Source organism: Anopheles marshallii, chromosome 3, assembly GCF_943734725.1.
Source record: "Anopheles marshallii chromosome 3, idAnoMarsDA_429_01, whole genome shotgun sequence".
Taxonomy (NCBI): domain Eukaryota; kingdom Metazoa; phylum Arthropoda; class Insecta; order Diptera; family Culicidae; genus Anopheles; species Anopheles marshallii.
Genome location: NC_071327.1, coordinates 75,138,848 through 75,156,334, shown reverse-complemented (window position 1 = coordinate 75,156,334; position 17,487 = coordinate 75,138,848). Strand labels below are relative to the sequence as shown.

Here is a 17,487-nt window from a genome sequence, read left to right as displayed (position 1 = left end):
CTGGCTGACGTAACAGACTATCTATGACATCAGCAGTGCGATCTTTTATGACGAACATACGACTCCCGCAACACTGTTCCGCCGGAAGTGTGTAGGTGGAATGACTCTTCCAGACAACCCCCATCATACGCACACACACACCTCATCGGAATGTCGCCGGCGAGTTTCAAGAAATGGAGCTTTTCTATTCACACTCCTTTCATGCACCAAATTGTTTTCACACTCCAAAACGGGAGTTTGTTTGTAGAGTTCCAATTTTCGACTCAACTCAATGCGTACGTTGAGGCTTCCTTCACAATCACACACTTAGCCCCCGGAGCACCGGATGCTGTTGAAGTCGGAGAAGTTCCGTCAAATATCCGGAACCAGACTGGAAACAAAAATTGCAAAAAAACGCACACACACACACGCGCGTCCGCTTTGTTGGCCGAGTGACTTAAAGAGGAATCGCCAAAGCACTCGACCACCTGCCCTAACCTTCAACTTCGCCGTTAAAGCTAACCCACCAGCTACGGTGATCGTTGGATATGACTGACTTTTTTTCCTTCCTCTCCGCGAGATACATTTCATGACCATCGCTGGTTCCCATTTATGGAGCGCTCATGGCTTCTCACCATGCTGGAGGCAATAACCGTGCTCGAGTTCGTACGCTTTTTGTCCGCACCTTTCATGCGCTATCAAACTCGCGTGACAGAGCCACTAGTGCCCACGTCGGGTTCTTCCTCTATTTCCGTCGTTGAATTGGATGGATGTTGCCGTCCATCTGGGCGAATCATTGATTTGCCGGGGACACTGGTTAGTTCCGGGTTTCCTTTGGGTGGAGGATGGAGCAAAAGAAGAAGGAAACGAGTGGAGATTTTTCGTTTTCGCTGCTGTAAAAGGAGTGCACCGTTAACGGACACTAGCGCAGCAAACCCAGGGTCGATCCGATCCGGTAACAGGTTTTTGTTTTTCTCTCCATCTTCGGCACGCAGAAACGATGCGATGTTGCCGGTTGTTGGTCGATTTCCGATCCGAGCCTTGCCCTGCCACGGTGATCTCATTAGCAGATGCGACTTGACAGCACCGACTGCATCCTTCGTTTTGCGATTTACGACTGTTTCAAATCACTTGAGCGCATTTTGCTGAGCGTTTTACTGACATTTTGCTGACTGCAATCCAGCGCTAAGCCAGAACCTGATTCACAATCCCCAGCATGGCAAGGACACTGCGTAAACGGACACTGCAACCACGCAAGATGGGATGGGGTTCAAGAGTGAAATGGAATATTTCGTTCCGTTTCATTCCATCTGATTGACTTCGATTGCACCCGATTGCAAAGTATAAATCGTTTTGTAATGTAGGATTTTCCCGTTTCTTTCTTCCCAACTGCAGCATCAATATGACGACCAGGGAGCAACGACGGGAAGAATATTCGTCCTCGGTACGAGTCATGTCGCCGTCTCGGTCGCTTACACCCACAACTCACGGCCATCAGTTCGATAACAGATTGGGTAAGTGATGGACAGATGCAGTTATGATTCAGAGAAACGATTCATGAACCCACAAGAACCGGAATTTTCACTTCCATTTTGTTATTTCGATTATAGAAATAGGTCACATTTCACTGCGACATATTTCTGTATGAGAATGTACACCTCACCACGAAAGAATTTCCAATTACACGAACAAAAGGGTCTAAAGCCAGAGAGAGTGCCGAGCTGTTGCTCTGAGACACTAATCATTATCGTGGACATTCATGCATGTGCTCTTCAACAGCTGCAAGCAATTTTCATCTAGTACAATGCATAGCAATCCTTCAGAAAATGGGTGAAGAATTGATACATTTGCACTTGAATTTGTATGATGGTGTTATGGTGCAGTTAAGCTGCAATCTTTACCGTATGTGCAATAGTGCAGGGATTGCCAATTTCCTAAGATTTTTTTCGTGATACTTATAATTACTCGATCTACCAGCAGCATCAATATGTCATATGAAATAGGTTTAGGTAACAGCAGACCAAATAGAAACAAAAACAGAAAAATATAAAATTTCACTTTCAAACAGAACACGTCGAAAAAAATCTCTTTACCTACAAGAGCTGCCAACCACTGCCAAAATATTCTCATATTTCCCACAAAATCCAACCTGCCAGCTGACCATTTGCGGTGCTCAACTGTAGCTGGTCACTGCCGGCACTAATCCATAGCTGAAAGGAAACTCTTTAGCATGCCTGCACAATTTGAAAAGCAACCACCACAACCACCCATCCAAGCATGATATTAGAAAACACTCGGAGTAATAATTACTACCATTCCTTTCGGGCGCAAGGAGCGAAAGAATGCCTTTCTGTGCTACAGCAATACTTAATTGCAAAAAAAATGAAGCTGTTTTCTTGTGCAAATACGATGGAAGGTCATCTATTTTCTTTGTCGATTGGACATTTCAAGCTATCAATATTCTTCATATTCTTGTAAATGACGGTAGTAAATGTAGCTTTACAAGAAGAAAAAGATTTGTAATATCGTACAATACAATCGTACAAAAATAGGTCAACGCTAAATTAACGATCAATATTTCTGAAATGTTGCTTTGAAAACACCAAAACAAAACCTTAATGCTCTAACCTTTATAAAAAGGAATATTTTTAATCAACTCTTCAAAAGAATTAAACGCTTTTTTTCACGCTTTACACAAGTTCTTTTGTTTGTTTTTGAAAAGTCCATACTTATCGTTTCCAGTCTAATTATCTAAACTTGTTAAAATCATACATTATAAGCTCTATAGAGCATGGTAAGCTTTTTTTGTATGAACTACTACCATGCAATTATTTTATATTAGATACCCAACTCCCTGATTACAAAACGGCCAAACATGCAATTCTTATTAAGCACCTTAACTAATGAGAAATCTCTAATTGCAAATACTAATGAGCTCAAACACTGTTTCGTATTTTAATGTACATTTTTGCTACACAAGCGCTAATGCTAAGCGCTCAACAGCGAATCTTTCGCTACCTCTGCTAACGAGCATGCGGATAAAGTTTGTCCATTTATTAAATCTTCAAACGATTCGCAAACGAACACTCTCCGGCAGGTTGCGTATCGTTTCCCATTTCTCCCGCAGTGCAAATCGTCCTTCCTCGGATAAGCTCTTACTTAAATATTTATTTATTATCGTTTCATCCGTTTTCAACCACGCTTTCTTTTCATCCCCGTTTAATAACGCCAGATAATCTCCTGGAAGACCTGCAGGCAAGCGTTTCCCGCCCGGGAAGCTCACTGGGCCAACCCATCACTAATTACTCGTCGTCGCGCGACGTGCAGTATTTGCACCCGGCCAATGTTACAACCGTTGCCCGCGAGCGATCTGTCAGTCCCTCCATCACCACGGTAACGTCACGGCGTCCTTGCGTGCAGGACACTGAAATGTTGCAGCTTCACCGGGGAGTGTTGCATTTGTGGTTTTAATTGTTTCTTTTCTCTGCTTCATTTTGGCTTCTTTCCTCCCAACGCAACGCGGATGACTCAACGCAGAACGAACGGAAGGTGTACAAAACGGCCAAGTACGAGTACAAATCGAGCGGTGGCAGCACACTGCCGGCAGGTGCCGGACGGACGGATCAGTCTGTTAGCGAGGTGTACCAGCGCAACATTAATCAGCTCGACACGCTTCTGAATGATCTTGAACGTGAGCGCGACTCATCGCTCGACCGAAGTAAGTAAGCGACGTTGCGGATGCTGGCTGCGACCGTCGTCGCTTGCCAAACAAACAAACGACGCGACCGCTGCTAAAAGCTAAAAATAAAGCCACATCGCACCTTTCTGTGCCGAGACGCGATCCGCGGCGTGATTAATCATAATGACGTTTGGCGTTCGAAAAAGTTCGGAGTCCCAGTCGGGCAGAGTTCTCCGTAAAACTGAAACCATCTTACTGCGTTGGTGGCACACACCGACACGGCGAACACAGAACCCAAACTTTTCACTGGCAGCTAGGACTTGGCTGTGGTGCGGTGTATAGTTCTACCGCATCGACAATGCCGGTGCACGGAAAGTAGCACAATGTCAGCGGAAAATTAAGTTAAAATTAGCACAACGCAACGCGAACCCTTACCTGCTACGTTCGCGTTCTGATTCTGGCGTCCAAACTGGGTCAGTGGTTTTTTTTTTCGTGAGAGCCGTCTATCGAAGTGAAATGAAGATGGTAGGGTGTGATTTTGATACCATTTAACTGTGTTTATTTTGTATTATCCGCTGTGCTGCGAAGCAAGGTAAACAAAAATCATGTAATGCGCTCAAGCCATTAGGAGTGACAGTTGCCATTTGGTGGGAAAATATTGTTTCCGCTCGCACCGATGGAGCAGCCTGGTGGCTGAGGTTCGGACTGGGCCAATTTAAAAGGATTATTAATTACAGGAACATAAGATTTGTTTCAATTTAATTAAAAAGGAAAGGTTTTTTTTATTTAAGGTTAATTTTAAAGTGCTTTTTTAAAGCCAACAAGATAGTTCTCTGGTGATTGTGTTGCTCAAAGCAACTAAGTTAATCTAAGTTAGTGGTGGCACAAGACTTATCAAGGATTCTTATTGATATTCACTTTATAAACAATTTTGGAGAGCTTTCCTGCGTTTAAAATAGTGTAAAGAGGAAATCATACAATTCATATGTAAAAGCCATGAAACAATTAAATTAGATTTGTTAATTGGTCGATCTAGTATGAACTGAAATAGAAACTTCTAGCTGGAATAATCATGACTAAGACGGACTGTCATGAATCATCCAAAAATTATCTGTTTTAACCATCTTCAACAATTAGATCTGGTAAATAATTTCCCACGCATTGGACCAACATAATTCAATAGCCTTGGTGTTACCTACAGACCTATGACAGACGATTGAATTCCATTGAATGAATATCATTCAACCATTAAATTTAATGAATCTCTTTCGCCCTCTAACATATTTCCAGGTAACAGACATTTGAACCGTGATGGTATCGATTCTGGATTACAGTAAGCATTTCTGGCAATGCATTCAATCTATCCTAAGGCTATTGCGAATAACACACTCGCCCTTCTTTTACAGTGAACCCGGTACGAAGATCATCAAAACCACCACCACGTACAGCAGTGCTGGTGGCAAACAGCAGCCCGTAAACCGAGAGCTGGTGTTCGATTCGCCGAACAGCTACGAGGTGCGTCAGTCACGTTCCCGTCACCGTAGCCCACCGTACGAGAACCATTCGTCGACGACGGTAAAGAATGTAACGTACGGTTCCGACAGCTCCGGCATCTACGGTGGCATTAACCGGTCGGCCACACCGCAACGCTCCATGACACCGGCCCGGTCGGAGGAGTACTACACCGAGACGCGTACCATTTCGCCGAGTTCGGATTTGGTGCCGCGTAACGTGCGCTACAACGAAACCGTCCAAGTCGATGATGCCGCCAACGTGCTACACAGTATTCCCTTGTCGGACGACATCTTGCCCCGTCCGAACACGAAGGTCACCACGACGGTGCGTACGTACACGTACGAGTTGCCACCGGACAGTGCGCCGGGCACACTCAACCAAACCATCTCGTACACGAATCAGGCAGTGAATCAAACCACCAACACGCTGCCCGCTCCGGGTTATCCGGAGCATCCGACGCAGCATGTGAACCCGGGCACGAAGACGGTGCTGGTGAAGAACGAAACCTTCAACACGGCCAACAACGTGCAGGAGTATCCGGTGTCGTCGATACTCAACCATCCGCTGCCACCGAACACGGCGAAAACCATCTACTACAAGAAGGACACGAAGCATTCGACCACGAACTACTATCCGGATCAACCGACGGAACCGGGCTATCCGAGCAATTTCCGTGCGATTGAGCCGCCTCCACTAACCGGTGCTCCGGACGGGCAGCCCATGAAGTACACAGTGCAGGAGCCGGGATATCCACCCGGTAATAACACCACGTACGTGTACCGTGAGGAGCGCACCAACACGAACAACCGATACGGATCGCCTGTCCCCGTGTCGGACAATCTGTATCCACAGCCGGGAGGTCCTGGCGGGGTTCCACCACCGACGACGGTGACGTACAAGTACAGCTCTACCACCACGAACGCGACCCGCAATCTGTACCCTCCACCGGCGGAACGGGAACCATTGCTGCAACCGTTCCCAACGGACGGGATCGATCGGAATGACATCGATGGGAATCCTCCCCGGCGTCTGGACGATCTGATGGCCACATTTGGAGAGGTAGCTTTGCTTGCATCTCACCAAGAGAGAGAGCTGCACCATCAACTCACTTTCTTTTCTTTAAAAGGATGGCCAAATCATTTACCAGTCGAAAGTCACATCACAAACCGATAGTGCTACCGGACCGAGGCGAGTGTCGCCCGAACGGAACGGAACCGGACCTAAGCCGATTGATGACACCGTGGACCAGAAGACCGCCCCGAACCAGCTGGCATCCAAGAATATCGCCGGTCCACCAGTATACTATCCGCCCGGGCATGAGATGTTCGCCAAGAAGGAGATGGAAGCTAGCGGATGGAGATCACAGGTAGTTTTGTGGCGACTCCCCAACATAGAAACCGTCCTCTTAACGTATCGATTTACATTTTCCAGGGCGAATATGCGAAGGCTAGCGGGATGTATAAATACGAGGCGGAGAGTAAATCGAAGAGCTCCAGCAAATCTGGTGCCGCCGTCGTACCCGTCTGTCTGCCGCTGTGCTGTGCGATGCCCTGCTCGATCATGTAGTTGCCTTTCGTTCCCCGAAAGTGGAGCAGTGTTTCTTTATGTTTTAACCTTCAAACCGGAATAACAAATCGTCCGCGTGTGTCTCTGTGGTGGGTGCGGGACAACGCGCAACGAACAACAATGTGCCAATTAACGATATTATATTTGTCTGTTATGCTACGACGCAGCAATGACTATTACTACACCGTTTATACACCCTCCTTACTGTTTTTATTCTAGAAAAAAAAAACTAATAAAGTGAAAAACCAATTTACAAAACCGAACCGAAGGGACACTTTTTAACAAGCACTAAGGCAAGAAAAAAAAACGATTTCTAGTTATGAACTCGGAGGACTTTCCGCGAAACCATTGCTTAAACGAAATGCGGTAACCTGAAAGCGCCTAAAGTTAGGCAATCAGTACGACCTGACGTAAAGCTTAAAGATTGAGTTGAAGGTTTCTTTCTTTCTGGTTTTGATTTGTGGTGACTGTCGTGAATTCTCGGCACAGTGAAAGCTGTCCGTTAAGATTAAAGCTCGCTTTTTTATTTATTGTGATGTACAAATTGTTGGCAATGATTTTTGTTTTTTCTAGTATCACATTTAACATTTGATTTGCCTTACTTCCTTTTAAACTAAAAAGTACCTAGGACCTACAAAATGCCTGCAGGAAGGAAAATTGCTCGGAATGTCAAAGTCCGCCTGATGCGTACCCACATTCAGCACCACATCCAAGCCACGGGACCACGACGGTGACCCAATATCCCGCAGCAACCACAGTCCAGCATTTTTGGCAACGAACCGCACCACAACGATCGAGTCGCGCCGCACAACGATTGTGTCTCGCTGCAGCGGGACCGTCAGGTTGCGGACCAGCTTTGCCGGTGCGGTCCGATGTCCGGTGGCCATCGCCACGACAAACACGCTCTGTCCGTGAAGGTGATACACGTAATCGTCCGCAGTATCTAGACGAGAGGCAACGGTTCATGAGCCGCTCGGACCTGGCGTCTTACCGGCGTGCGGTCGGGACTTACCGGCATTAATTAGGACCATTTCCACCCGATGACCTGCTTCGATGTGCTCGACATGCACACACTCGCACCGGGCCGTCATCGGGTGACAGCTTCTTGGCAGCGTCCGATGGCCACCGCATGTGTGTGCCCGCAGCTCATCGTTGGCCGGTTCGCGTAGCATCAGCACGGACGGAAAGGCAAAGGTGAACCCGTTCACGGAGTGCACCGTCTGGCGGATCGGTTCTGTGAAGTAGAGCGGGTTAGGTTAGCAGCGGGATGGGTATGGAACCGGGCCGAAAACAACACAAAAAAGCGACATTTTAGAGAGAAGAAAAACGACACGCGTGCCGAGCCGGTTTCGAATAATTATTATTATCTCATCTGAGCGCATCACTCGGATGCGCTTCTGCTCGCAATGTACCTCCGAAGGGTCCTGCTCCATCTAGCGGCCGTGTGCTGACCGTAAACTCAAGCCGGGTGTCGTACGTAGTGAGGTCCTTTGGAAACTGTGCACTTGCGCCGGGCAAATCCTGCGGACATAGCACAGTCGCTCCACAGGCATTCCCAACCAGGTCTAATGCTTTGTCTGCTGGGTGCAGCATTGGAGATGAGATTAAATTATATTTAATACTTTCAGCATCGTTCGTCCCACCGACATCCATCCTGAGTGAGCGCTCGTGCAGTGGGGAGTCGAAGTGGAGAGCAAATATTGCACGCTCACATGAACCTCGTTTGGTCTCTAGCGGGGTGAACCGAATTTCGTAATCTCGCTTAATTTGGTCACCCTCCATTGGGACTCGTCGCGTAAATGTTAGGTCCATCCGAACACCATCATGCAGCCTGATGCGCCTAACAGAGGGCATGGTATCATGTTCCAAACCATTACCATCCAGTGTGAGGACTTGTAGGTTATGGTCCTCCAGCTCGACCAAATGCTGGCAGTGGCTCACTGCATAGAGGAGTCTTATACGGAGGTTGGAATCGCCTGTTGTTCCATTTAACGCGTAAGCCTGTCTCCAGTCCCGTTGCCCATTAATTGCAAGCATCCCATGGAGCTCCGTCACCAGCCAGACGGTTTCGGCAGCGAGAACACTAAGGACCGGTGAATGCTTTTGCTCGTATGCAGAGCGAACTACGAAGGCCCCAAGAAGACCTTGGGTACGTTCCGCTCCAGTGAAGCCGTGATACAGATGAGTGCCCGCTTTATCCGCCTGGAATTTGTACTGGAACCGGGTATAGCTGGCTATGGGACATTGAGTTATCCTGAAATGGATTAGAGTAATAGATGATGCATTATAAACGAAGCAATGGAGTTCCAAGAGAATCAAAGAATATACTTTCAAAATGAAAATTCTACCGAAACGACTGTTTACTCTAAGTGTATCAATAAGGTTAACGAAGTAAATAGAACATCCATCACAGTGCAATATAAAAAAACACCTTATTCTACCACGTTACCCTATCGATCAGACACGGGACGCGTGATTTATCATCTCACCACTCACATCGGTACTCCATCCATGAAGGGCGTACGGCGCTGGCTTTGACCCGTCCAGTGCAGCGAGATGCTCTCACCGGGGATCCGATTCTCGACATCCACCACCAGGAAGTCATTCTCGCACACGGTCAGCGTGGGACCAACGTATCGTCCATTGATCGTGTAGTAGTAAGCGATGACGGGCGACTCGGAGGATTTCCACCCATCGACCCACGACACGTTGTCTGTAACAGCGAAGTTGCTGCAAAAATTCGGAACAGCACCAGGGCTGGGTTAGTGAAACCCCGTACAACCGAACCTTCAATCGCGTGCTATCGTTTTGCAATTTCACCACTTATTTACGCTTCTGGGAGTTGTTAAAAAGAGGGGGTTCATTAAAAGAAAAACGAATTTTAAAGGGGTGGACAGACAGACGGAATAAACTATCACGAAAAAAAGCTGAATCTTTGCTGAATCTTTTGATGACAAGTGGGACGATTTATGTGCGCCAGAGATGAATGTGAAGAACGTGAGTCTTTTAAAGCCGACCGAATGAGATGTGTTTGTCAATATTTCAAATTAACTGGGCAGTAATTTAAATTGCTTACGTTGAAACATTTTATGTTGCAAGATGATTAATTGTTAGTGAAGTTGTAACTTATGTAACTAATATCAATTGTATTGTAGTTTTTCTGTAGTGTTTTCTCACTTAGTTTGTTTATTTTTGTGTAAGATAAATGGCTAAATTAATGATAATTGTTAAGCAAACACAGTCCAATTGTATTTATTATCTAGTTTATCTTAATTAAATCGTTTCCATTAGGTTCCACAGCAGCTGTTCTTATCATTCATTTTAATGTATTAAAAAGCTTGCAATAAGCTTGAAACTTATTTGATTGAATGTAGCTTATTGTAAAACCACTATTTGAATTACTATTTGCAGAAACAAATTTAAATCTAAACAAGAATCTAACCAATCCGCGCCATTCTTAGACTTCACAATCCACCATTCATCCCTAGCACAAGTTTAAGCTACCGTATGGTGCATGTAAATATAGATTTATGAGCCAGAGATGATGCTGATTAATTCCTCTCGGTAAGACATTTCATAACGTACCTGTCAGGGTGATAGGTGCGCTTTTCCACCACCAGCTCAAAGCGGCAGATCCGTGGCCAGTCGGCTCGATTACAAACCCGATCGCACGAAACAGCACGTTCCTCTGCAAAAAAATAAAAAACGAAACACCAATGGGCAATAAAGGATGAAAAATTCTTGAGACATACTCGACACAAACTCTTGAAATTAATATTTCACCTCAAACCACAACTGTGAACCATTGTGAATGTAGGGTGACCTCTTTGCACTTTCGTCTGGTTGTCGAATACGAATTGACTTGTTTTAAAAATATTGCACCCCTTTTCGAGCAGTGCCAGTTCCATTGCTAGGTTAGTTCGGCACATGTCTTTCATTTGGCATCAGTTTTCAAACACGGAAATACGATCCATTCGAATCACTCCGCAGATGAGGGTTCGCTCTTGTCCATATTACCCTAGTGAACTAATATTGAGAAGTAAAATTTGCTATAAAAATGCTGCTATAACATTATATTTATAATGGCATCTTCGTAAGAATTTAGAACAACATTTAAAACATCTCTTGGCCTCAAACATAATTTGTTACATCGTAAGGGCTTGCATATTTTTCACCTCCTGAGAAATGGCAACGGCTGATGGACTGGTTGTCCTGTGATGCTGGTGGACATAATTTCGAGCTAATTAGACATCGCTGGCGTAAATCCGGCCCACCCGTCCACGCTGTCAACGCGAAGGGCAACATTGGGCGGTAACCTTTATGGCGGGATGAATTGTCACATACAGTGCGCAATTTAACTTTACACTTTGTACTGCCACGGTTAGCTAGCTCTAATTGATTGTTGTTTCACAGCAGTCTGCCCGTTTCAAAACCATGCACACAACGTACAAAGCTTCAAGGTAGTTTTAAATGATCGTTTGGATAAATAGCACCTTAAACTGTGAACTTTAAATTGAATGACGTATTAGAAGGAACAGTGAAAGCATGCAGGTCATGTGCAAGGATATCAATGACGTACGTCCTTTACTTCAATGACAAGTCCTTATGCAGCTGCTGATGATATGTTTTTCAATGTCTATTATAGGATGCTGTTAATTGTACAGACTACAGAACTTTACAAAAACAATTGCTCTAATAAACTCAATTTCACATTATAAATAGCCAAAGATCTTTCTTTTATTGGTCTTTTAAAAATTGAGTCTTTTTAAACCCTAATGTGACCTAATCCCAATAGAGGTTCATTCTCCAATAAAAAAAAATCGATAGAAAAAACCTAACTATCTGTAATGTACAGAGTTATGAGTCTCAACAAAAGAGCATTCTGTTGTCAAATAATGAAACGGTCCTCATCCATCTTCATTTGTGATTCAAAAAGCATGTTCAATGGGTTATCGTACATGATTTCAACAACACACTCTAAAGACGTGACCTCAAACCCGTTCGAAAGGTAAAGAATATTGTTCCCTCAGCTCTTCTCTCAAAGCCTTCGCCTGGGAGCGAAAGAAACATTCATACTATTCGTTTTGATTAGTGACATAATGACGATCAAAACTTCAAACACGCTAAGTGTAACAGCGTGTTATTACTTGATCTTACTCTTACGTCTCTACTCTAAAGCATTCCTCCCTCCTGCACTGTCTAGCAAAGGTCGCAGGACAAACGATCGTACTGTTGACGCTTCCGGTTAGTGCGGACGTGCGTGAGAGTATTTGTCGTGAAGAAAAACGTGAAACTCCCCAGCAGCGATCGGCGCGCACAGCGGTTACGTCCGGATCTCTGGGCAGCTGGGGCCCTCCCAGGGTTGGTGTTTGGTTTTTGCTTCCCAGCCGACCGGGATCCGTCATTAGCGGAAAGAATAGGCCTACCGATGATACTGTGCCGGACCCGACCCACTGCAAGAGCGTTTGTGCGATCCTCCCGCCTGTCAGGGAGCGAAGCCGAGCTAGATAAATTTTCCTGACACTTATTACCATTTGCACCGTGCGTGCGTCTCGCACGCTGATTTTCCACCGGCAGCGAATGAGATTTTACCCAACCGGCGAGGACGCCGACGTAGCAGACGAAGGCGTTTTGATCGGTGGTACGGAGTAGACCCCAAAAATAGATGTCCTCCCCGGCTTGGACACACCAGCCAGTTGGTTGTGGACGCTGCAATATCTTACCACGACCTGAGTGAGTTGTTCGGAGGGGTCTTTATTCGCCGGACGGACACACCGAGCACCGGCACGGCTATATGTATTGTGTTCCCCGATTCGGATCCGGTGGATGAAGCAGTTCGCCCCAGTGTGGTGAGGACGATCCGACCTCAGCATCCATCCATCCATCTATCCATCGCGCACAGGCAAAAAGTTGACAAAGCTTAATGGTTTCCATAGGGCGGTGGTCGGCAGGAGGTCGATCGGTACCGGGCAGGAACCCAGGAATGGGGGGGAGAATCGAATTTTCACCACATTTAATGATATTTTTAAGCATTTCGAAGCAAACATAATTCGAGCAGTGTACACCACGGCACGGCAGGATACGCCACCCGTCGCGAAGAATAAATCGTGACGAAACCAGATTTTGGCTAACGGCCTTCATTTCATCTACGGATTTAAGATTTTTGATACGATTCCATCCCATGTTTTCTTCACGGTCTCTTTTTTTCCGCTACCCTAATCTGTTGAGCGTGGTTTTCTTGAAAGGATTTTGGTATCTTGCCCATATTTATTTCGCCCGTTTCAAAATGGTCCCCAAAACACCGTGAAGGTACAGGTTTCTTCCACATCGTAAATTACTCAATTGAAAAATAAGAGTATTTGCTTGTTTCACTTTCAACTGCGCCGTACGGGAATATTCTCTTTTTATGTGTAAAAAGCTACTCGGCCGTACTGAATGGTCTTGTTGCACATTCTGCTATTGGCACAACCTTGCCAAACCAGCTGCTTCACAAGGAAGGGGAGGACTAAAGCTGATGGCTTCTTGTATGGTGCGCCAGGGAAAGCAAAACCTCGTCTCGTTTTATGACCATCCCATTGCGGACATTACGCAGCCATCTCGAAGGATATTGCCATAATCTCTACCATAGACAGTGGCCGCTCAGTGCGTTGCTTTTGTCACGCCTTTTAAGATCGTCTCGGACAAGCGAGTTCATTTGCTAACATACGTAAGCTTTGAACCTTCCCGCCTAACGATGCATATTAGCTAGGTGTCTAGCAAGGAAGGAAGGTGTCAAATCTGGTTGAATTATAATATTTATGGCCGGGTCGTTTTGTGGGATATGCAGCGCACAGTCTCTGGCCGGCCCGAGAGCGTTGCGGTACTTGACGACCCTCGCGGGAAATAGCCAAAAATTCTTAGCAATTAAAAGTTTTTATTGGAAATTATTTTTAAGCTCAGCAACGGGACGTTGCATCCGACAAAAAAAAACACACACATTTGTTCACCGCTGTACGAGCAACCGATGGTCATTTGCTACCGTAATGTGATGCGATTTCATCAAGCAATGCTATAGAATAATTGAGCTGAGTGGAGATGGATATTAGTGGTACTAAAAATACGAATAGTACTAAGGGTACAATCAGCTGTGCTCTAACAGCATGTTGCGTTATTGCTTCGAAGAAATTTAAAACACCAATTGTAAATTTCTTCTATTTTTGTATATTTTGATACTCCGGAATATGTTTTTAAATTTTTATTTACAGCATTTACACCACAAAACTAGCTATAAAAAATGATGAAAGATCATGAACCATTTCTGACCTCCTGCTTGTTTTTCCAATAAGTTCCAATAATTCAATACTGAACTATCGTTTCTTGTGTCCAAATGGACTGTCAACATGAAGCGCATAGTCATGGTTTTTCAATCGATGAGACTGGATTTACCTATCCAGATGTTCCAAATTATGTAAAAGAACCTCTTGGTAGCTTTTCCATCTGGTGGAATACACCACCAGAATCGTCTATCAATAATGATAAGCCTGATGACACATTGCTGCACATTATTTGGGAAGTTAGTTACGATTGAGCACAAGAGCTTATGCAGAATGTTGGCTTCCATCCATTTTATTCCATTGCATACTGTGTTCCTCTCGTGACCTTGGAGCATTCGAGATAATTTTATTATATGATCCTTTTCACTTGGAGTTCAATTTTCCAGACCTTCAAATAAAAAAACACTAAATAAAGCGAGATAATGCAAAAATATCGAAGAGTCAAGTTGATTTTACACTTCAATATCTCGTTCTGATCTAGCATGCCATAATTCCTCCTGAAAAGTTGCAAATCCGTAGCACCATTCGCAATACTCGATTAAACACATCGCTGTATATATTACCAATACTCTCTTACACCACACTAAAGTCAACACGGATACTCACTCGGATCGATCGCGGTAAAGTGGATCACAACGGCAGCCGTTAAGAACACGCCGGCCGTAATCAAAACTCGCTGCACAATCAAAACAACCAGTCGCAATGTTTTCATCATTTCCGCCACGGCTAGAATCTGCCCCTCTCATACACACACGCGCGCGCGTTCCTGCACCACCAGAACAGCTCAGCGAACGTGTCACAATGAGGAAATCACGAAAAATTTTAAACAAAACAAAGCGGCACAAAGTTTCACACTTCCAAAACCTGCATGTCGGAACTAAAAACCAAACACGCACGATTGTTGATCGAAACAACAAGATGTTTTGTATTTTTTTGTAGGCCAAAATAAACACTGCGGCTTAAACCATTTTGCCAAAGAAAGCTGACTTCTTTTTATGCTTTTGCATTACTGGGTCACAAAAATTCACATCACAGACACCATTCGCTGAAGGTGTTCCAAACGCGACTGAAAATCCACTGACCGATCGTACCGCTACGCAAGTCACTGCATGGAAGTGCATGGAACAGGGACGATCCCACCAACCGAACAAACCGAGTCAAGCCAAGCACAGTCTTCCACCAACGGCTACACACCTTCGGCATTGCGAACCACCGCGAAAGATACGGGCCGCAAACGAGATGCGGACAAAAGGACAGAAACCAGACAAGAAACCAGAAACTGAAAGACAACAATCAAAAAACCAGTCGAATGCACGTGGCGGTGTTGCATCTCGTTGTCGGTGCAATTTTCTCCAGTGGTTTTGGTTTGGAGCGGGTCTTTCTTTCCGCGCATCTCGGATCCACAGCCCGGATGGGAAGGTTTCATTATTGCCACCAAGCGACCCTTCAACCTCGCGACCACTACACACCTTACAGCACGCTTACAAACGCACACGCTTACATCTGGCCAGTCCGATGCTGATGGTGGTGGCTGGTATGATCGACAAATGTGCAATAATGTCATTGCGTAATGCAATGTCGCGTGGTTGCATATCGTTTTTTTTTTTTGTTTACCCTCTCTATGGCGATATGTTTTGTTTGCATTTCTCCGAACACCGCTTTTAGCTAGACGCTAAAGCAAATCGCACACCATACTGTTAACTGTGCCCCGCTGTTTTCCCAAATGGCTTGCAGTTGGCCATGCCAATTTTAAATCATTTCCAGCGCACACACACATATTTAAGGTGCTAAAGCATTGTTTGATTCATTAGTGCTACCGTGGGCAAAAGATAATCAACGTTAAAAACCTGCCTGTCTGGGTGCGTCAATATTTTGTCAGCACATTGTGGCGTGATTTATTGTGACTTTTCTGTTTCGCTTTAGTATCTTGATCCCACTCTTGCTATAGTGTAAATAACAACTATAAAACTTTGTGTTGTATTTTACTACTGTTTACTGTACACCCTTCATTTTCATATCCATTGACCGCACGCTTGTGAGGTTTTGCTTTGCTCTGTGTTGATTATTGTAGCGACAAAATCAAAACAGCTGTTTCGCATAGTGCTTCCACCAGGAAGCACAACACGCTACAGACCCACTTGCACGGCGAACATTCCTGTGTCGCGTACGGTTCTGTACGCTGCATTACATTTCGAACCTTCGCGATAATCGTTCTGCTGCAACAGGTTCAGTGGTTGCCCTTTAACGTTTTATTTTTTTCACCACAGTCACAGAAATGGTACAATGTGCAAAATGGAAGGTATGAAATATCAACGTTTATTCTCGATGACAATGTGACCACGCGAGAGAAAGCGACATTGCAACGCCGGTGCATCCTCGTAACGTTGCGAATGTTACATAAGTTTGCAGTGAGTTTGCCAAAAAAAAATGGCTCCCAGCAGTTTCTGCCCGACGTGTTTATAATTAATGAGTTTAAAGGGCTTTTATTACTTTTTGCACTTTCTACTACGGTAACTTCAATGCGCCATTTTAGTCAGAGTCGTAGTTGGAAAAATATTAAAGATAAAATGCTAATTACACATACTAAATCAATACCAACACTCATGGAAATGTTTCGATCAAAAGGATTTAGAGTTATTTATCAAATAAAGATGTAAAATAAGACAATTCATCATAAATTTGCAGTAAGCTTGAGAAATACGCGAACAAACACATTGTTTGTCTATTTTGTTTATTATCACCTAAACAAACAAATGTTCCTTGTTTAAAAAATCCGAATACCGTAACCCACAGAAGAATCTTCAAGAAGTCATTAAACGAAAAAAATGATTTGAAAAAAATCTAATTATTCTTGCGCAATATTTTAAAACACTAAATGTCAAAAAGAGCAAAATGGCGTTGAACAAACGATTTCTGGCTAAAAATTTGAAATCAAAGCATAAGGTTTCAAACAAGATTGCTAAACGCTCGCAAGGATTACCTCGCCAAACGAAACGGAAATCCCTCAGAAACGGAGTGACCTATCAGCGCAGTACGTCAAAGCCTTTGACCGATAAATTTACTGGCTCCCGTAGCTGCCTTCGATTATATAACCGCTACGCTTGGCCTGTTGCGAAGACGCCATGAACCGCCAAACCCCACGCCCCACTGCTGCCATTTCCGCCCGCACCGCATCGCAACTCCCCGGTGGGAGCACGTTTTTGCACGGATTTTGCACGACCCGCACGACAGGGCACAACTGTTTAATTCTTACGCTGCGCTATTATTAAAGCGACATTTTACATTGTTCTTGTTAGCGCGAGGCCACCGGTACTAAAAATATTGCCGAAAGAAAAACCTTTGCCGTTGCGGCGTAGCCACGGTGGCGTTTGACCACGGCCGGACGAGTTCACGCAACATCATGCCGAACGGAGATGGCTGGCTGGTGCCGGTACC

The 17,487-nt window shown here is 44.9% G+C and overlaps 2 protein-coding genes across 2 annotated transcripts; one reads left to right on the top strand and one right to left on the bottom strand.

The window, feature by feature from the left end:
- The first annotated feature begins 1,381 nt into the window (after positions 1-1,381).
- LOC128713851 (uncharacterized) lies at positions 1,382-6,739 on the top strand. Its single transcript, XM_053808721.1, has 7 exons — positions 1,382-1,493; positions 3,212-3,372; positions 3,517-3,697; positions 4,949-4,991; positions 5,065-6,232; positions 6,300-6,539; positions 6,605-6,739. The coding sequence occupies exons 1-7, from the start codon at positions 1,382-1,384 to the stop codon at positions 6,737-6,739; spliced, it is 2,040 nt and encodes a 679-aa protein (XP_053664696.1).
- Positions 6,740-7,347: 608 nt separating this feature from the next.
- On the bottom strand, positions 7,348-14,767 carry LOC128712204 (uncharacterized). Its single transcript, XM_053807100.1, has 6 exons — positions 14,659-14,767; positions 10,325-10,427; positions 9,236-9,469; positions 8,152-8,993; positions 7,752-7,973; positions 7,348-7,682 (listed from the first exon to the last, which is right to left on the bottom strand). The coding sequence occupies exons 1-6, from the start codon at positions 14,765-14,767 to the stop codon at positions 7,348-7,350; spliced, it is 1,845 nt and encodes a 614-aa protein (XP_053663075.1).
- Positions 14,768-17,487: the final 2,720 nt, after the last annotated feature.